This window comes from Ranitomeya variabilis, chromosome 2, assembly GCF_051348905.1.
Source record: "Ranitomeya variabilis isolate aRanVar5 chromosome 2, aRanVar5.hap1, whole genome shotgun sequence".
NCBI classification, from domain to species: domain Eukaryota; kingdom Metazoa; phylum Chordata; class Amphibia; order Anura; family Dendrobatidae; genus Ranitomeya; species Ranitomeya variabilis.
The window spans coordinates 121126064-121147687 of record NC_135233.1 but is presented as its reverse complement, the minus strand read 5'-3'; the positions used below and the strand labels follow the sequence as shown (position 1 = coordinate 121147687).

At 43.3% G+C, this 21624-nt stretch overlaps 1 protein-coding gene across 2 annotated transcripts in view; it reads right to left on the bottom strand.

Annotated features, from left to right (window-relative positions):
* Positions 1-21624, bottom strand: part of MTR (5-methyltetrahydrofolate-homocysteine methyltransferase) — a 123164-nt gene that overhangs the window by 89281 nt on the left and 12259 nt on the right. For both annotated transcript variants that reach the window (XM_077282902.1, XM_077282901.1), the window contains exons 2-7: positions 20081-20295; positions 19674-19763; positions 13052-13121; positions 7012-7104; positions 6259-6365; positions 2933-2992 (exon numbers count right to left, since the gene is read on the bottom strand). In XM_077282902.1, the coding sequence (XP_077139017.1) occupies positions 2933-2992; positions 6259-6365; positions 7012-7104; positions 13052-13121; positions 19674-19763; positions 20081-20295 (635 nt within the window). The remainder of the gene's footprint in view (positions 1-2932; positions 2993-6258; positions 6366-7011; positions 7105-13051; positions 13122-19673; positions 19764-20080; positions 20296-21624) is intronic.

Here is a 21624-nt window from a genome sequence, read left to right as displayed (position 1 = left end):
CGGTGAGGCGGGAACACTGCGGGGGACATCGAAGGTGAGTATAGGACTATTTTTTATTTTAATTCTTTTATTTTTGGCCAATTATATGGTGCCCAGTGCGTGGAGGAGAGTCTCCTCTCCTCCATCCTGGGTACCAACCGCACATAATCTGCTTACTTCCCGCATGGTGTGCACAGCCCCGTGCGGGAAGTAAGCAGATCAATGGACTCCTAGGTGTGCGGAATCCCCGCAATTCCGCATTTTTTATGAACATGTTGCTTTTTTTTCCGCGATGCCATTTTTTCGCGGAAAAAATCGCAACATTTGCACAAAAAATGCGGAATACACGGTAAATAATAGGAGGCATATGTTAGCGTTTTTTTCGCGTTTTTATCACTTTTTTATAGCGAAAAAACGCAATCAGAGAGACGAAGCAGATAACCTCTTAGGTAACAAAAAGATAACTATGAGGACATTTGAGCAGGACCAACTTTACCAACTCACATTCATGACTGGCGGAGCTTAATGTGCCAAATATCGCACTGTCCACATCAATAACCTATTGTTGTCATACAGACCATATCATGTGAAATGTTGAATACAGCTGTGAGTTATCTTGTACTAGAGGCCGTAGGAGCTTAATAAACCGTATTGCTTTTTCCTACTGTTGTAAAAAATACTGCTTCTGAGTTCATATAAACCATAGTTAATTAATTCGCTTGTCTATCATGAACCATAGTTACTGTCAGTAAAAATGCAGCAGAATATAATGGAGGCTTCAAAATCATGAAAAACATTCATACCCGCAAAAAACACCCATATATGGAGGGAACCATGCTTCCTCATCAAATTCTATGAGCATTCCATAGTGGTCAGTTTAACAGACTATCATTAACTTAATTGCCCTAGAAGCTCCATGTGCATGCTGATGTGCATTTTACTGTCAGTACAAAGATAACTCACAGCTGTATTCAACATTTCACACGATATGGTCTGTATGACAACAATAGGTTATTGATGTGGACAGTGCGATATTTGGCACATTAAGCTCCGCCAGTCATGAATGTGAGTTGGTAAAGTTGGTCCTGCTCAAATGTCCTCATAGAGTTATCCTTTTGTTACCTAAGAGGTTATCTGCTTCGTCTCTCTGATTGCATCGTATTCAGAGACCATTAGTGCTGTCATTTTATACATTTTAATGTGCTGTTTTTGTAGATTGTTTTTCCTTTTCTGTGTGGGGTTCTAAGGACACAGAAACTCACTGGGGTTCCTTTGTTATTTTTGTATTTTGTTCTAGTTTATATTGACACAGGTGTGCCCTTGTCAGGTTTAATAAGTGGGATTTCTTGCCTTATAAATGGGGTTGGGACCATGAGTTGTGTTGTGCAGAAGTCTGGTGGATACACAGCTGATAGTCCTACTGAAAAGACTGTTAGAATTTGTATTATGGCAAGAAAAAAGCGGCTAAGTAAAGAAAAATGAGTGGCCATCATTACTTTAAGAAATTAAGGTCAGTCAGTCTGAAAAATTGGGAAAACTTTGAAAGTGTCCCCAAGTGCAGTGGCATAAACCATCAAGTGCTACAAACAAACTGGCTCACATGAGGACCGCCCCAGGAAAGGAAGACCGAGAGTCACCTCTGCTTCTGAGGATAAGTTTATCCGAGTCACCAGCCTCAGAAATCGCAGGTTAACAGCAGCTCAGATTAGAGACCAGGTCAATGCCACACAGAGTTCTAGCAGCAGACACATCTCTACAACAACTTTTAAGAGGAGACTTTGTGCAGCAGGCCTTCATGGTAAAATAGCTGCTAGGAAACCACTGCTAAGGACAGGCAACAAGCAGAAGAGACTTGTTTGGGCTAAAGGACACAAGGAATGAACATTAGACCAGTGGAAATCTGTGCTTTGGTCTGAGGAGTCCAAATTTGAGATCTTTGGTTCCAACCACCGTGTCTTTGTGCGATGCAGAAAAGGTGAACGGATGCACTCTACATGCCTGGTTCCCACCGTGAAGCATGGAGGAGGAGGTGTGATGTGTGGGGGTGCTTTGCTGGTGACACTGTTGGGGATTTATTCAAAATTGAAGGCATACTGAACCAGCATGGCTACCACAGCATCTTGCAGTGGCATGCTATTCCATCAGGCTTGCATTTAGTTGAACCATCATTTATTTTTCAACAGGACAATGACCCCAAACACACCTACAGGCTGTGTAAGGTCTATTTGACCAAGAAGGAGAGTGATGGGGTGCTACGCCAGATGACCTGGCCTCCAGTCACCAGACCTGAACCCAATCGAGTTGGTTTGGGGTTAGCTGGACCGCAGAGTGAAGGCAAAAGGGCCAACAAGTGCTAAGCATCTCTGGGAACTCCTTCAAGATTGTTGGAAGACCATTCCCGGTGACTACCTCTTGAAGCTCATCAAGAGAATGCCAAGTGTGCAAAACAGTGTGCAAGTGTGCAAAACAGTCATCAAAGCAAAAGGTGGCTACATTGAAGAACCTAGAATATAAGAGATAATTTCAGTTGTTTCAAACTTTTTTGTTAAGTATATAATTCCACATGTGTTAATTCATAGTTTTGATGCCTTCAGTGCGAAAGTACAATTTTCATAGTCATGAAAATACAGAAAAATCTTTAAATGAGAAGTTGTGTCCAAACTTTTCGTCTGCACTGTGTATATGTGTATATATTATATATATATATATATATATATATATATATATATATATATATATATATATATATATATATATATATATATATATACACACACACAAGGGAAATGTGTCATCTTTAACTTTAGGCCTTTTAGGGATGTTTTCATCTTCAACTTGCTTAACTTTTAATGGTAATTTTGACCAGGGGTGTCCAAACTTTACATGCCACTGTATACAGTCTATATATCAAATATGTCTGAGAATGTGATGCAATCCTGGCTGTAATACTCACAAATATAGGTCTAGGCTTGTAGTCCTCTTCAAACAATTTCTGGATAGCAAACAGAGCAGCCTGTAGAAATAACATGTATAATCATGTTCAGGCACGCTATGACAGTCTGTAGTAATTTCAGCATATTAACTAATGGATAGATCTTAAAGGGAGTCTGTCACCCCCAAAATCGTTTATGAGCTGCGGCCACCGGCTTCAGGGGCTTATCTACAGCATATTCTGTAATGCTGCAGATAAGCCCCCGACGTATCCTGAAAGATGAGAAAAAGAGGTTAGATTATACTCACCCAGGGGCGGTCCCGCTGCGGTCCGGGTCAGATGGGTGTCGTGGTCTGGGTCCAGCGCCTCCTATCTTCATATGATTACTTCCTCTTCTTGTCTTCTTGCGGCGGCTTCGGCGCAGGCATACTTTGTCTGCCCTGTTGAAGGCAGAGCTACGTACTGCAGTGCACAGGCGCTGGGCCTCTCTGACCTTTCCCGGCACCTGCACACTGCAGTACTTTGCTCTGCCCTCAACAGGGAAGAAAGTACGCCTGCGCCGGAGCAAGAAGACAAGAGGACGTCATCTGATGAAAAAAAGGAAGACGCTGGACTGGACCGTGACGCCCATCGGACCCGGACCGCCCCTGGGTGAGTATAATATAACCTTTATTTCTCATCTTTTAGGATACATCAGGGGCTTATCTACAGCAATACAGAATGCTGTAGATAAGCGCTTGATGCTGGTGGCCGCAGCTCATACACGATTTTGGGGGTGACAGACTCCCTTTAAAGGGATATTCTTAAGTTGCGTCTTGACCAGCACAAAGCTCTGCAATCTCCTTAATTCCTAGTTGCTGGAGGAGTGGGCACTCCTACTTGAGTGACCGCTGTTGTCACAGTAGGAAGCAGAAGCTACTAACCAGTACGCTCTCTTTAAGTGAAGGAAATTGTGGAAAGAAATACTAAGGGTGCTTTCACATTGCAATCTAGCACCCGTTTTGTAGCGTCGCTGGGGATTATGTCTACTATGTCTGAGTGTCCGCCTCCAGAAGGCATACACTACCAAAAATGATGCACGTCAAAGCGCACGTTAACTCTGCCGGCACCATTATCATCAATGGCCCCATCAGCGCATATGTCAGAATCCCATTTTGCAGGGGGTTCAGACGGGGCCAGCATGTTTGCACTGCCTTTATTTACAGACTGCCTCCCAAATAACAATCCTATGATGGATTTTAGAACAGGGGATGATCATGGTTCTTGTAGTCACCAGATGCAAACATGATAGCAGTGCACTTTTACTGCCCTGGAAAACTACATTTAACCTCTGGAGGTATTTTCTTTTTTTGCTCCCCTTCTTCACAGAGCCATAACTTTTTTATTTTTTCCGTCAATATGGCCATGGGAGGGCTTGTTTTTTGCAGGACGAGTTGTACTTTTGAACGACTTTTGGTTTTAACATATCGTGTACTGAAAAATGGGAAAAAGATTCCAAGTGTGGTGAAATTGCAAAAAAAGTGAAATCCCCAGATGTTTTTTACCATGTTCACTAAATGCTAAAACTGACCTGTCATTATGATTCTCCAGGTCATTATGAGTTCACAGACACCAAAGGTGTCTAGGTTCTTTTTTTACCTAAGTGGTGAAAAAAAATTCCAAAGTTTGTTTAAAAAAAAAAAAAAAAATAAGTGCCATTTTCCGATATCCGTAGCGTCTCCGTTTTTCGTAATCTTAGGTTGGGAGAGGGCTTATTTTTTGCGTGCCGAGCTGACGTTTTTAATGATACAATTTTGGTGCAGATACATTCTTTTGATCGCCCCTTATTGCATTTTAATGCAATGTTGCGGCGACCCAAAAAATGTAATTCTGGCATTTTGACTTTTTTTTTCCTCGTTACACCGTTCAGCGATCGGGTTAATTTTTTTTATATTAATAGATTGGATGATTCTGAATGCTGCGATACCGAATATGTGTATGTTTTATTTTTATTTTAGTTGTTTTATTTTGAATGGGCAAAAGGGAGGTAATTTGAACTTTTATATCTTTTTTTTTTATTTTGGCATGCTTCAATAGCCTCCATGAGAGACTAGAATCTGCTATAACCAGATCGCCTTTGCTACATAGAGGCAATGATCAGATCGCCTGTACGTAGCAGAATTGCTGGCTTAATATGAGCGCTGATCACCGGGTGGCGCTCATAGCAATCCTGCAGTGACAACCATAGGGGTCTGCTGGAGACCTTTGCCAATCCATCAGCGACATGCGGTCATGTGACAAGGGCGCCGATGGGTGGGATTTCCGGCGCGCTTGCCGGAAGCACATGTTAAATGCCACTGTCAGTTTGACAGCAGCATTTAACAGCTGCGGGCGGATCGCGATTCCACCCGCAGCTGTTAAGAGGCACAAAACAGTTGACATGTGCCGGAAAAGACGTGGATTCCGCGCCAGAGCCCACATCAAATATTAAGCCCGATGTCGGAAAGGGGTTAGACTTTGGAAACCATGTTTCCTTTTATAGCCCCAATGTAGGTAAAATGAAAAATGAACCAACTTTGTAATAAGTGCTTATAAAAACACTTGGAAGGGAGTGTGATTGCAGGATCGAAACATAAGCAGTTTATTTTAGATGCAATAGACTAAATAAAAAAGGGGGAGCAGCCCAAAAGCACAAAATTTAGGAGTTATTTTAGATTTCAGTGTCAGAGATTGTAAATCTGCATGTAACAACCTATTTCAGAATACAAAAATGCTAATGCATGACATAACAGCATTATCGTTCTTCTGTCCACATGGCCATTTCACCCACTGCCCGAGATACAAGCAGAGGAGGTATACGGGACATACACAATATGGTATCTCGTGCACATTGGACATGTTGCATCATCATCATGTACTCGGTGAAAGGTTAGTTCACAGGTTCAAACATCCACATGGCTTATCTGCTCCACAGGAAAAAACGAAGCAAAAACCAGTCTGTAATGAGTTAGATGATTAGGACGTACACAGTAATTTTATTTTGTACAATTTTTGTTAATTTCTATGAATGATTCATTTCAGATTCCGCTATTTAGGCGAAACCAGGAGTGGCGCACACGAACAACCATCAATTAAAAAGCATGACGCTTCTTTCCAAAACCTGGCATACATCTGTCCACAGGTTGTGTGCAATTTACTGCGATGGAGCTAGGCTGCAAATCCAAATACAACCAAAGGACAGGTGCAGTGCGATATCTGATAAAAAACGGACATGTGTTTCTAAAATGTGACAACCCCACTTAAAGCACAAGAAATCTCTGACAACACATCTCCCCCAATGGTCTGTTATGTACGTGCTTCACACTCACCTTGGCATTAGCCGTATCAAAAATAGTTTCCACCAATAAAATGTCAACCCCACCGTCCAAAAGACCTTTTGCCTGTTCTGCATAAGCCTCCACAAGTTCGTCAAAAGCTGGAAAACAAAAGGAAGTATGGCGTACATTAGCCGTATGGTGGGGAAAAGACCAATAAAATAAGAGGCCACTTAAATGGATTCTAGGGCTTAAGACAATTACACCACGGGTAAGACTTTATACGCCACTTACAGTTTACACTCGGTTCTGTAAATTTGTGATTGATGAAAAAGTAACACTGTGCAGTGCTGGGAAGACCACTGAATAATAGGTGTGGGAGTATTCGCAGGTATGGAAGTTATCCTCTGTCCATGGAATAAGCAAAAACTTCCCAGTTACTGGAAGTCCACCCACTAGGACCCCACCAAACTAGAGAATCAGGGCCCATGTGACTGGAGCAGAGTTCAATCATATGCAATGTCCCTCCATGCGTTCCTATGGGAGTGCTGAAGACCAGCCGAGAGCTGCACTTGGCTGTCTAAGCGACAGTGCACATGACTGACCTCCTCTCCAATCACACGGGGCTCTTCAGCACTCCGATTCTCAGGATCAGAGGGGATCAACGAGATCGGAAAGTTTTCTCCTATCCTAAAGATAAGAAATAACTTCCAAACTCGATAATACCCCTTTAAGTCTTACTGGTATACCGTGAATAAAAAACAATCATATTTAATCAAGTCAAACAATATGAATACATAAACTTACTAATATTTCTGTAGTCAGGCCTTTCAACAGAAGGGGAAACAGAGAGGGTCTTATTTGTTGGCCCCATAGCTCCAGCCACAAACCTCTTTATTCCTGAAATGAAGAAAGCTAAACCAATTACCATAATCATTCCTAGTTAATTTCATAGATAAAGTGATTAATCATCTTTATCAGTCCTATAGACCATGAAAGGAGCACTCGCCTTTCCATTAAACTATGGGACACAGGACCACAGTTCATACATTTTTCGCCTATCCTTCCATAGGACAGCCCCTTTAACCAGTAGAATAAACTTGATACACAGGAAATTGCATAAGTTGTATTTTAATATGATCCACTTGTTCTAGTAAAGATTTACATACAAACATTTCGGTCAATCAGACCTTCCTCAGTGAACCGACTATCATACGAGCAGCAGTGGACACCACGTCGCTGCCCCCACTCATCACAGCACGATAAGGTATTTTCCTTTTGATACAGTCAAAGGCGATTCATCACCGGCTTAAATAGCCTGAATAGATACCGGATAACAGTGTCTATACTACATACAGTACCTATTTTCTATTTGCAGTCGGTTCACTGAGGAAGGTCTGACTTAGGCTACTTTTACACATCAGTTTTTTTGCCATTAGGCACAATCCGGCGAATTTTGAAAAAAAAAAAAAACAAACAGATCCAGCGCAAATTGTGAAAAACTGATGCGATGGATCCATTTATTTGCTGGTTCGAGAGAGATAGATAGAGAACGATCGATCGAGAGACCAGAATGAAAAATGCATGATTAGTGTTAAAAAAAAAAAAAAAAACAGATTCGGTCGCCGGATTCGATCATTTCACCTCACGTTTCATATGTTTTCGCCGGATCCATCACCAGCCCTTTTTTCACCGGACAGAAAAAACTGACAGCAAAAAACTGATGTGTGAAAGTAGCCGGACCGAAACGTTTGTATGTATAATTTTTACTACAACACGTGGATCATATTAAAATAAAACTTATGCAATTTCCTGTGTGCCTTGTTTATTCTACTAGTCAAGCAGGGTTTGGGAACCCAACTGCGCACCAGTTCACACTTGTGCTTACATCTAAATATATTTACTGAATAACCCCTTTACTAGTTCAGAACTGTGCCATTTTGCCCCCCTCCTGGTGCAGGTGAGGAAGGTAGAGTATAGATGGTGATAAAGCATCTGACTTCTCTATGGGGAATCTGAATGTGTCTGACATCTGGCTTCCCACTGCAGCAGCTGCATGATCTCGTGCAAGCAGCTAACTCGACAATGACATTTTAGAACGTCACTGCAGAGTCAAGTGCGGACCACCTGGCTGTTTAAAGCCGATGGGCGTTCAAGATCTGGTTAGTGAATCACCTATTTAGGGAACATCCACTTTGGATGGATGAAAACACTGCAAGTTTCTTCGTTTGGAATTCAAGATAAAATATATGCAGCAGAATACAATAGCGCAAAGTGGGCAAGATTTCTCTCATCTCAGCCATATGCAGCAGAATTAAATCCTATTCTTACAGATTTTACTGTAAATTATCTGGGATTTGCATACTGGAGGCCAAAATACAGAGACAGGCAAAGGAGCAAGATAGTGGTACCGTGTGAGAAAAAAACAAAACAAAAAGCAAAACAACAAAATCTACACAATTTTCTGTGGTTTTTCCCTGCTGAAATTCCCTGCAACCCCGTACGTCATCAGTGATTTTACTCAAACGTATGTCAAGAGCCATAATTTTTTATTTAACCATTGACAAAGTAGTCCAAGGGCTTGTTTATTTTTATGCAAGAAGTTACAGTTTTCTTTTGGATACATTTTAAGTACGTCTAACTTACTGTATTAATTTACCAATATTTTCAAGAGAAGATTGAAAAAAATAATTTTTCTTTACAATTTCTTTATGCCAGGTAGTATAAATATGCAAACCTACGTGGACCCTCCCTACGTGTGCACATAGCCTAAAAGGGAATGTACTAAGCAGTACCATTAGATAACAAGGGGGCATTAGCAAACAGATATCGCCAATTGGGTTGGCCATTATATTTAGCCACTCAGTTAAGAAACTGCCCTGTGATGGTTATCAGACATTCCCTGCTGGAAAAAGAAACAAGGAGACTGAAGGGGAAAATTGGTAATTATGCGGAGAAATAGCAGTGAGCACATAGGTGAATGCATGCTTGTTTGTTTTTTTTATAATAGACCACATTGTTATTTCCAAAAAAATGTGCCCAAAAACATTGTACAACCCTTTTAACCCCTTCACCCCGAAGCCTGTTTTCACCTAAGTGACAGGGCCAATTTTTACAATTCTGACCACTGTCACTTTATGAGGTCATAACTCTGAAACGCTTCAACGCTTCATGATAGTGGTAAAGCTTCTTCGATATGACTTGCATTTATTTGTGAAAAAAACAAAAATTTGTCGAAAATTTAGCAATTTTCAAACTTTTAGTTTTTATGCCCTTAAATTAGAGAGTTATATCACATAATATAGTTAATAAACAACATTTCCCACATGTCTGCTTTACATCAGCACAATTTTGGAAACATAATTTTTTTTTGTTAGGGAGTTATAAGGGTTAAAAGTTGACCAGCGATTTCTCATTTTTGCAACAAAATTTGCAAAACCATTTTTTTTTACGGACCACCTCACACTTGAAGTGACTTTGAGGGGTCTATATGACAGAAAATGCCCAAAAGTGACACCATTCTAAAAACTGCACCCCTCAAGGTACTCAAAACCACATTCAAAAAGTTTATTAACCCTTCAGGTGCTTCACAGGAATTTTTGGAATGTTTAAAAAAAATTGAACATTTAACTTTTTTTCACAAAATTTTTACTTCAGATCCAATTTGTTTTATTTTACCAAGGGTAACAGGAGAAATTGGACCAAAAAAGTCGTTGTACAAGCTGTCCTGAGTACGCCGATACCCCACATGTTGGGGTAAACCATTGATTGGGCACATGGCAGAGTTCGGAAGGGGAGGAGTGCCATTTGACTTTTCAATGCAAGATTTGCTGGAATTGAGATCGGAACCCATGTCGCGATTGGAGAGCCCCTGATGTGCCTAAACAGTGGAAACCCCCACAAGTGACACCATTTTGGAAAGTAGACCCTCTAAGGAACTAATCTAGATGTGTGGTGAGCACTTTGAACCTCCAAGTGCTTCACAGAAGTTTATAATGTAGAGCCGTAAAAAAAATTTCATATTAATTTTCACAAAAAATGATCTTTTTGCCCCAAATTTTTTATTTTCCCAAGGGTAACAGGATAAATTGGACAATTGGACCCCAAAAGTTGTTGTGCAATTTGTCCTGAGTATGCTGATACTTCATATATGGGGATAAACCACTGTTTGAGCGCATGGCAGAGCTCGGAAGGGAAGGAGTGCCTTTTGACTTTTCAATGCAAAATTGGCTGGAATTGAGATCGGAACCCATGTCGCGTTTGGAGAGCCCCTGACGTGCCTAAACAGTGGAAACCCCCCCACAAGTGACCCCATTTTGGAAAGAAGACCCCCTAAGGAACTTATCTAGATGTGTGGTGAGCACTTTTAACCCCCAATTGTTTCACTAAAGTTTGGAATGTAGCGCTGTGAAAATTAAAAAATCATTTTTTCTTTTCACAAAATGAAGTTTTAGCCCGCAATTTTTTTTTTCCCAAGGGTAACAGGAGAAATTGGACCACAAAAGTTATTGTCCAATTTGTCCTGAGTACGCTGATACCCCATACATGGGGGGGGAACCACTGTTTGGGCGCACGGCAGAGCTCGGAAGGGAAGGAGCGCCGTTTGAAATGCAGACTTAGATGGATTGGTCTGCAGGTGTCATGTTGCATTTGCAGAGCCCCTGATGTACCTAAACAGTAGAAACCCCCCACAAGTGACCCCATATTGGAAACTAGACCCCCCCAAGGAACTTATCTAGATGTGTTGTGAGAACTTTGAACCAACAGGTTTTTCACTACAGTTTATAACGCAGAGCCGTGAAAATAAAAAATATTTTTTTTTCCACGAAAATGATATCTTAGCCCCCACGTTTTTATTTTTCCAAGGGTAACAGGACAAATTGGACCCCAAAAGTTGTTGTCCAACTTGTCCTGAGAACGCTGATACCCCATATGTGGTGGGGAACCACTGTTTGGGCGCACAGGAGAACTCGGAAGGGAAGGAGCACTGTTTTAGTTTTTCAAAGCAGAATTGGCTGGAATTGAGATCGGACGCCATGTCGCGTTTGGAGAGCCCCTGATGTGCCTAAACATTGGAAACCCCCCAATTCTAACTGAAACCCTAACCCCAACCCTAACCCCAGCCCTAACCCAAACCCTAACCCTAGTCCTAACCCAAACCCTAACCCTAGTCCTAACCCTAGCCCTAACCATAACCCTAATGGGAAAATGGAAATAAATACATTTTTTAAAATTTTATTATTTTTCCCTAACTAAGGGGGTGATGAAGGGGGGTTTGATTTACTTTTATAGCGTTTTTTTGGGCGGATTTTTAGGGTTGGCAGCCATCACACACTAAAAGATGCTTTTTATTGCAAAAAATAGTTTTTGCATCACCACATTTTGAGAGCTATAATTTATCCATATTTTGGCCCACAGAGTCATGTGAGATCTTGTTTTTTGCGGGACAAGTTGACGTTTTTATTGGTACCATTTTCGGGCACATGACATTTTTTGATCGCTTTTTATTCCGATTATTGGGAGGCGGAATGAACAAAAACCAGCAATTCCTGAAATTCTTTTAGGGGGGGGCGTTTATACCGTTCCACGTGTGGTAAAATTGATAAAGCAGCTTTATTCTTCAGGTCAGTACAATTACAGCGATACCTCATTTATGTAATTTTTTTATGTTTTGGCGCTTTTACACAATAAAAACTATTTTATATAAAAAAATAATTGTTTTTGCATCGCTTTATTCTGAGAGCTATAACTTTTTTATTTTTCTGCTGATGATGCTGTATGGCAGTTTTTTTTTTGGCAGGACAAAATTACGTTTTCAGCGGTACCATGGTTATTTATATCCGTCTTTTTGATCGCGTGTTATTCCACTTTTTGTTCGCCTGTATGATAATAAAGCGTTGTTTTTTGGCTTGTTTTTTATTTTTATTTTTTGCGGTGTTCACTGAAGGGGTTAACTAGTGGGATAATTTTATAGAGCGGGTCGTTACGGACGCGGCGATACCAAACATGTGTACTTTTATTGTTTTCTTTCATTTACATAAATAAATGGATTTACTGGGAAATGTTTTTTTTTTTCTTTATTTGGGGATTTTTTATTTTTTTTCATACATTCTATTTTTTTTTTTTTTTTTACTTTCTACCATTGTCCCAGGGTGGGGCATCACTGTATTAGATCAGATCGTTGATCTGACAGTGTGCATAGCACTCTGTCAGATCAGCGATCTGACAGGCAAGTTTAGGTGGCTTTCCGGCGCCTGCTCTCAGCAACTCTCAGCAGGCGCCGGCTAGCCAGGTCATTTCATGACCCGGAAGGAGTCCCCGCGGCCATCGATCCCCCTCTATGCCGCTGTCACTACTGACAGCGGCATCAGAGGGGTTAAATGCCCGCGATCGGCGCTAGCGCCGATCGTGGGCATTGCTGCGGGGTGTCAGCTGTCATATACAGCTGACACCCGCCCCCGATCACCGCGGTGCTCAGCGCGAGACCGCGGTGATCGGTGCGCCGTACTAGTACTGCGGCTGGCACAAATGCAGTGCCGGCAGCGCAGTACTAGTACGGCGCATGTCGCGAAGGGGTTAAGGGTATGATCAGCATAAAATCAGGAGAATATACTTAAATAAAAATGCATGATGATTCCTTGAATCCCAAGCTGAAAGCTTAAACAACTGTTAGAAAAGATGAGAAATAACACTGTACTGTGCACTTTCAGAATACCCTAACATAGCACAGGATGAGGGCTAACCTATGAAAGGGTCGGAGCAGTCCAAGCCTTATGTTAGTGGCTGACCAACTATTTTTATGGTTCTTTTGGAGAGAACTTAAGTAAAGTATGACTCAAATCCACACCTGTCTCATGCGTCATATCATCTGCTGCTCTTCTAGCTAACTCTGCAGAGACCTTGTTCATTCGGTAGGCCTGGAAAATATAAAGACATCAGTTATGTCCTGAGTTATGTACAATAAAGTAGGGGATAATAATAATCTTTATTGTTATATCGCGCTAACATATTCCGCAGCGCTTTAATGCTTGTCCCGGATGGGGCTCACTATCTAAATTCCCGGAACCTGGAAGAAACCCAAACAAAAACGGGGAGAACATACAAACTCCTTGCAGTTGTCGTCCTTGATGGGATTTGAACCCATGACTCCAGCGCTGCAAGGCTGCAGTGCTAACCACTGAGCCACCCATGCGATCGAAGGCAAGAAGCTATGTGCTGTTCTTCTCAGAAATTAACCTGTAAAATACATTTTAGTGCTAGGAATTCTTTATCAAATTAACCGTACATATTTTGTTATCGTCCAACAAATCACAAGTTTTTAAATATTTTGGAATCTCTAGAAAATCCGGATAGGAGGCGAACACCTTATGGGATCGCTTGTTTCTAGTGAAGGAAATAGCGTGATCCGGAGCTGAATTAGGGTCATCATCAACCTTTAGTGTATGATTGACAGCCTCAATGAGGGAATCAACAGTTGAACGGAACTCCGGAGAATCCGGGTCCATGGAGGCTTCAGACTCATACTCCAAGTCGTGATCGCTTCTAGCCCTTGGAGAGGGTGAGCGAGAAGTGGAGCTATTGGAGGCTGAATGGCGCGGTGAATGATCGGGAGAGTTAGTACGGATCCGTTTTGCGGATGTCCGAACCTCCTGTGGGTGAGAGCGGCCCCTGCTGGCCGACGATTCCCCCGTCATAGAGGGGTCTCTTAACCCAGGTAAACGAACGCCCCGCTCCCCAGAGGGGTCATGAAGGGATTCAATTGCCTTAGCTAGCAAGGCCACGGACTGGGAAAGCGACATGGCCCACTCAGGGGGACTAGGAGCACTGGGGTCGGTAGCGGCGGAGGGCTCCTGGGCACATTGGGCATCACAGGATGGGCAGAACGGGGAGCTCTGAGGCTTGGGAAGAGGAGCCTGGCAGGTGGTACAAGCAGAGAAAAAGGTGGTATGAACCTTAGTGACCTTTTTACCCCTTGACTGGGACATGTTGTACCCCAATGAATGCACAGAGCTGCTATGAGGAAGCTGAGGGAAGCTGAGGGGTATCGCTGCAGGGAAGCAGATAAAGCTGTCTCCTTACCCTGTCCTGTGCCCCGCAATCGAGTGGAGAAGGAAGATCCTCCGTGGGAGTGAGTGGGAAGGCCGGCCGGCGCTGCGTGCTGCAGGAAGATGGCTGCCGAGACCCTGAAGTGAAGTCTCGCAGGGAGCGAGAAGCGCCAAAAGCGCGGGCGGCGCCGCAGTAGTGATGCGTGGAGTGGGCGGAGCCTACCGGAGTGCGGCCTAGCAAAGGGCCGAAGCCGGGGACTAAATTTTCGGCCTCGGCCGGCGCGCACCCGCGGACCGCGGGAAAGAGAATCGCGGCGCTCCGCAATGATTGTGCTGCTAAGGAGCCCCCAAAAAAAGGTGACCACTATAAATACCAACCCCTAATGGCCATACCCAGAGGCAGGGGCGCACGCCGTCTGCACTTACCCCATAAGTGCCAGGGATACAAGGGACGGTGCAGGGGTTGGGGAGCCTCCATCCACCATCCCCATGAAAGGGGGGTGGAGAGGAACCGTCCGCCTCCTTCCATCATCCGCTCTTTTTCAGTGGTGATGCAGTGGGGGCTGCACGGACGCCACGGTAGAGTAGTGCCACTGTACAGCCAAGGGTGAAACCTGGTGGGCAGGGCAGATGTCCGGCAATAAAAGGCCTGGCTGCAGAAGAGGATACTGGAGGTAAAAACACCAGTGCTCGTCTGTTACTCGGGGGGAGATCGGTGCCCCTGAAAGGGTCCCGTCGCCCAAAAAGGTCAGCTCAGGCAGTGGCTTCCCACGTCGCAGGAGAGGATACGGAGAGGTGAAACTCCCGTGCTCGCCTGTTGTTGGTTCGGGGGAGATCGGAACATGAAAGAATCCGTCGCCCCCTTCGTCCGGGATAGAAATTTAAATCCAGTGTGCCTCCTACGGACACTAAGCTTGCACTGGGTCTCTGGAAGCCAGCATGAGGGTGTATACTGCAGGGGAGGAGCTAACCTTTTTTGTCTCAACTTAGTGTCAGCCTCCTAGTGACAGCAGCATAACACCCATGGTCCTGTGTCCCCCAATGTGGCGAAGGAGAAATTAACCGTACATATTTTGTTATCGTCCGACAAATCACAAGTTTTTAAGTATTTTGGAATTTACTAAGATATCAAAGTTATCTTCTGAGATCACCAGTGTAACAATGTAAGATCTGTGCTCCACAATGATTTTCTATGCTGTGAGTATTGTATCCTGCAATCACAGAACGATATCAGGAGTCATCGCCGCTATTTATCAGGTCATCACAAAATAACATTGCGGTTTTATCAATGACAAATTTGCAGGCGCCTCAGTTCAACATGATGAATAAGTAAGAATGAACTATAATTGGGCATGCATTATCACTATGGGGCCATGGCCTTCGGGAACCAACTACTCAAATGTAATTGGTAAGTAGATTCTATTCGCTAATCAAGGTCACACTTGTTCATAATCTGTTTAATCTAAACTTCATAACTTAGGCTATGTGCACACGTTGCAGATTAGGCTTAGGAATTTCTGGTGCGGATTCTGCATCTCTTGGCATAAAACGGAGGTGCGGATTTGTTGTGTTTTTTGTGTGGACTTTGTGCATTTTTTGCGTTTTTTACCCCTGTGGATTTCTATAATGGTATGGGTTCAAAAACGCTGCAGATCCGCAAAAAAGAAGTGACACTACATCTTTTAATCCGCAGCGTTTCTGCAAGGAATTTTCCGCACCATTAGCACAGCGGGTTTTTTTTTCACATTGATTTACATTGTACTGTAAATCACTTGCAGATCTGCAGCGTTTCTGCTCTGCAAAAAACGCTGCAGATCCGCAGGAAATCCGCAACGTGTGCACATACCCTTATTGTCAGTCTGGGTTTTACAGACTGCAGCCGTGGGGTGTGCCACTCGTCAGACATGGTTGCAAGTGCTGTCTGCACCTGTATTGGCTGAAACAAAATGTCCATTTGCTGTGAGCACTGACTTAAGAAGAATAGAAGGAAGGACGAGATGTCACAAAAGGAGAGTTCCTGAGAATTCGGAGATTTGCCTTGGGTGCGGTCCAGCTGAAGCTACAGTAAAGGCACTGTGAATACAAGGGGTCCTTATACTTTGCAAAGTCTTCTCAGCCGACACTCCCATGCACAGTACTGGCTTAGCCGAGCGCTCCTGTGTTCTCTATGAGAAGGCACATGACTGACACGTCACCCAACATGAACAATGTGATCGGCAAAATAAAATCAGACTGGTATAATTGACATCTCCCAGGACATCAGTCGCCCAGTGGCCCAATTCTTAGACGGTCATTCAAACCTGTCGATATTGGCAGGTTCAGCTGACTTTAATGTGTATGGGGGCCTAAAGACTGCTCCACCCTTAAAGGAGTGGTGATCAAAATATGGAATCGCCAGTTACCTTATTTTCACTGGACAACTGATTTATCACCTTGGCCACAGAGTCGGCGCTAACTTATAGATCGGTTAGGGTCTATGTGCTGGGCCCCCCCACTGGCAGAACGGAGCTCTTATTCCCATCACTATGGAGTGACAGTACACATGACCGAAACAATTTTTTGCCTTTTGTCGCCATTTTCCAAGACCTGTAGTGTCTCCATTTTTCAGGATCTGGGGCTGTGTGAGCGTTTATTTTTTTGCGCCCTGAGCAGATGTTTTTAAAGATTCCATTTGGAGGTAGTTATGATGTTTTGGTCATCGCTCATTCCATTTTATTGCAATGTTGCAGCGACTAAACAAACGTGTTTTTGGCATTTCTAATATTTTATCGTTACATCGTTTATCGATCAGATTATATTATATTTTGATAGATCGGACATTTCCAAAAGCAGCGATACCAAATGGGTGTTTTTTATTTTTGCTTTATTTTCAATGGGACAAAAGGGGGGCGATTTGAACTTGTGATTTTGCTTTTTTGTATTTTAAAAACTTTTTTTTTTTTTTTAAACTATGTTTAATAGTTCCCTTAGGGGACTTCAAACTGTGATCACCCGATTACTTGTGCAACACTGTGATGCACTGCTAGGTATAGCAGATATCACAATCTCCTCTGAACACCAGCTCATGGAGGAGGATCGTAATGACGGGCACCAGGGTCATCAGCAGACCCCCAGTTATCATGACAACCCATCGGCACCGCGCGATCACGTCACGGGCACACCGATGGGAGCAAGGAATGCCGCGCACCCATCAGCAAATGTGATTTAACAAGTTAACAGAAGCGAGGGGAGAACCCCTTCACCCATGGCTGTTAAATCTGCTGCCATGTGCAGGGAAAGGAGTCTGCATCAAAGGCACGGAATATATATGTCATATGATGTCAAAAGGGTTAAACATCTTTCGTGCCTCAGTGACATGTCAGAGAAAGCTTGAAGTGAACTTGACAGTGATTTTAGACTGCATTTGTTTTGTTTGTTTGCCATATGTGCCAGAAAAGTTCCCAGTATATAGGGCAAGCTATAACTAATTTCCCATTTTCTTGTTCTCATGCTGTCAAAAGACTGCGTGAGCGCGCAGCTGTGTTCAGAGGTATAAAGTTTACCTCTGGTCAGTGATGTCAGCTGATTGGACTACTGCTCCAATCAGCCGACGCCTACTGCCTACAATAGTAGTGAGAGCAGGAGCGGCTGATGGAAGTATTCAGCAGCCGGCACCTGCGCTGTAAATCAATAATTAAAAAAAAACCCGCGTGGGTTATTGTATTATTCATAACCAGCCAGGCAAAACTCACAGCTGGGGGCTGGTATTCTCAGGCTGGTAAAGGGCTGTGGATATTGTCCCCCCAAGCCTTAAAATTGCAGCCCGCAGACACCCAGACAAGGCGCATCAATTAGATGCGCCAATTCTGGCGCTTTCCCAGTCTATTCATATTTGTGGGGTTGATGTCACCTTTGTATTGTCAGGTGACATCAATCCCACAGCTTAGTAATGGAGAGGTGTCTACAAGATGCCTCTCCATTACTAATCCTAGATATATGGTAAATAAAGACACAGCCCAAATAAAGTCTTTTATTTGAAATAAAACAAAAAGCACACATTTCTAATTTTATTTAAAAATAACAAAGACAGTTATACTCACCTATTACCCATTCCATTGAATCCTTCGTCACATAACAATATCCTTCACCTGTCCCTTGTTCTGTCCCACGCCATAATCCATGTCTGGGGGATAAACCGTTTTAAACCTGGACTGTGCCAAGAAGCAAATGTCCAGGCTGAGAAACACTGATGAATGAGCTGTGACGAGCGCAGCCTCAGTGACTAGCGGTGACGTCAGAGGTTACTGCCGGTCACTGAGACTGCGTTCCCAGCTGGGCCAATGAACTTGATGTCACCTGACAATACAAAGGTGACATAAACCCCACAAATATGAACCCCACTGGCCACCGCTACAAGGCAAGTGGGAAGAGATGCGCCTTTTCTGGGTGGCTGTGGGCTGCCATTTTTAGGCTGGGGGCCCAATATCCATGGCGCTTACCAGCCTGAGAATACAAGTCCCCAGTCGTCTACTTTAGCTTGGCTGGTTGCTAATGTAATAATTAAAATATATGGCGTGGGGTCCCTCTATTCTTGATAACCAGCCTTACTAAAGCGGACAGCTTAGGGTTGCACGCCCCAGTCGAGTTTTGTCTGGCTGGTTATCAAAAACATAGAGGAACCCACACCGTTTTTTTTTTTTTTAATTATTTATTTACAGTGCAGGCACTGGCTGATGAGAGCTAATGCTCTCACTGTTATTAATGGCAGCAGGCGACAGCTGATGGGAGCAGTAGTCCCTTCAGCCAACACAAATGACCGGAGGTAAACTTTATAACTCTGATAACAGCTGCACGCTCCCGCTGTCATTTGACAGTGTGGGAACCGCGGCTGTCTGACCGGCGGTGATGATTTTACCACCGATCAGAAGCAGTGTTTGCCATGCTGTCATGCATATGGCTGAGCGACAAAACACCCGGTGTTCAGAGGGCCAGCCCCGAACAGTAAAAGACTTCCTGTAAAGTCCGTGTTCAGAGTCAATGCCCAACCAGTAGGTGTTCGGTACGGATGCCAAACTTTACTGTTCGGGTTCGCCCATCTTTAGTGAAACCATAACAAATGGAAACCTTTTTAAATGTCAGTGCATGTGAAAAATGTCATGCCAATATTATGGCATAGATCAGATGTATACATCATTAAATTCTACAATGTATACCCTCTACATACAGTGTGAATGCACTCTTGCCTATAATAACGCAACTGGGTATTATGTGCAGAACTAAATTGTCAATAATATCTTATGAAGTGTTAAATATTTGCCTGTGATAATTATTTCTAAGATGAATAATTGTTTTCCAGTAACAATGTACAGAATGTACATCAGGGACAGAAATGTGACTCCAGCTGTGGTACGAGCACATATTCACAGAGATAACAAGAAATCTTACCATATGCTCAAGACCATAGTCTGCCTGTGCGATACCCGTACTGCTGAATGTGTTCGTTTCCACGATATCTGCTCCACAGTGTAAGTACTCCTACAAAAGACACTTTGGTAAGAAACTTGTAGATAGTAGATGATTATTTCTTTTTTAGGTGAAATTCTAAGGGTGCTTTCACTCTGCGTTAAGGCACCTATCCAGTGGCTTCATCGGGGCTTACGTCTGAAAGCCCAGAAATACTGTATGGATTCTTGTGTATGCGTCAACAATGCCATAGACTATAATGATGCAGACTGAGTGAACGTACACTCTGGTCATTTTAGGGCATATATGCCTACTGAAGGCGGACAAGGAGCCACTGGACAGGTGCCTGAACGCAGTGTTAAAGCATTCTTACAGAGATACAGAAATACCTTGTGAATTTCGTAGATTATATCCGGCTGAGTGATGCTTAAAAGATCATTGTTGCCTTTTAAAGATTTACAGTGGTCTACAAACTCCTGCCCCCTGAAGGCCTCTTCTGACAGAGTATGCTGCTGGATCATGGTGCCCATCCCTCCATCCAAGACCATGATCCGCTCCCGAAGGATTGATTCCAGTTCTTCATGAATGCTGACTTGAGTGACAGCTGAAAATGATCAAAAATATTTAGGCACAATTTACAAACAGAATTCTTTTCATATCTTGCAGCAAAACATATAGATAAGCAAGTCGAACAACAGTGAGAATCCTTCCTGGGAATGATGTCAATGAGTATACTGAGGACTGAAGCAATAAAATCTGCTTTCTAAAGTCTGTTATTTATTAATATCCTGTGATTCTAGATCACTTTCCGTGTAGATGACTTTTCTGGATCTATAATTCATTGCATGTAATATTATGCGGGTATTCTGCCAATTATAAAGGTTCTAAAATGTGTCTAAACGGGTTCAGCAAGACAAAATAAAAATGTGCTTACATGGTTGTTCCATTTAAGCATAAATATTTTTTTCGCTGGAGGGAGGAACTCTGGAAACCAGTAAGCCGGCAGCACAATGTGGTTTTAGTAATGAATGGGAATAAAATAAACAGTGCCGCTCGCTGGGCTAAGATGATCCTCTCACTTATTCACTCCCCGTCTTGCTCTAATTGAGTGACAAGTGTGGGGGGAAGTCGGCCAGCGGCAGCACTGGAGTCAGCAGCCAGGTATGTTTTTCTCCCAAACATTCAGAGAAACGTTTGAAGAACCGACTCCCCCCTGCCTCGCTCTAGATTATTGACAGGTGTAGGGAATTCTGGTGTAAAAAGCTTTGAAAAAGTCACTATTTTGCAGCAACTCAGGAATGGGCTAAAATTCTGCGATTTTTGGAGTTCTCACGCCATTTTAATCCAACCATCAATGAAGGTGAAGCTTGGGTGGGACAGGGCATGGAGACCACTGCTAATCAAATTCATGAGGCGCGACAGAGTTCACCATGCCATAAATCTTATTCCAGTAGGGAACAGAGTAGGATTTGTGGTGAAGTGTATACAGCAGTGCACGCCCCTCATCCAACACTCCTAATTCAGAGAGTAAAGTGACTTGGCAATTACCCTGTGTGTGCGTTATATAAAGGACCCTGCACGCCATATACAGTGGACCCTGCACGCCATATACAGTGGACCCTGCACGCCATACACAGGACCCTGTCTGCCATATATAGTGGACTCTGCACGCCATATACAGTGGACTCTGCACGCCATATACAGGAGACATCGTGCCATATATAGTGGACCCTGCACGCCATACACAGGACCCTGTCTGCCATATATAGTGGACTCTGCACGCCATATACAGTGGACCCTGCACGTCATACACAGGACCCTGCCTGTCATATATAGTGGACCCTGCACGCCATATACAGGCGACATCGTACCATATATAGTGGACCCTGCACGCTATATACAGGACCCTGCCAGCCATATACAGTGCAGTGCA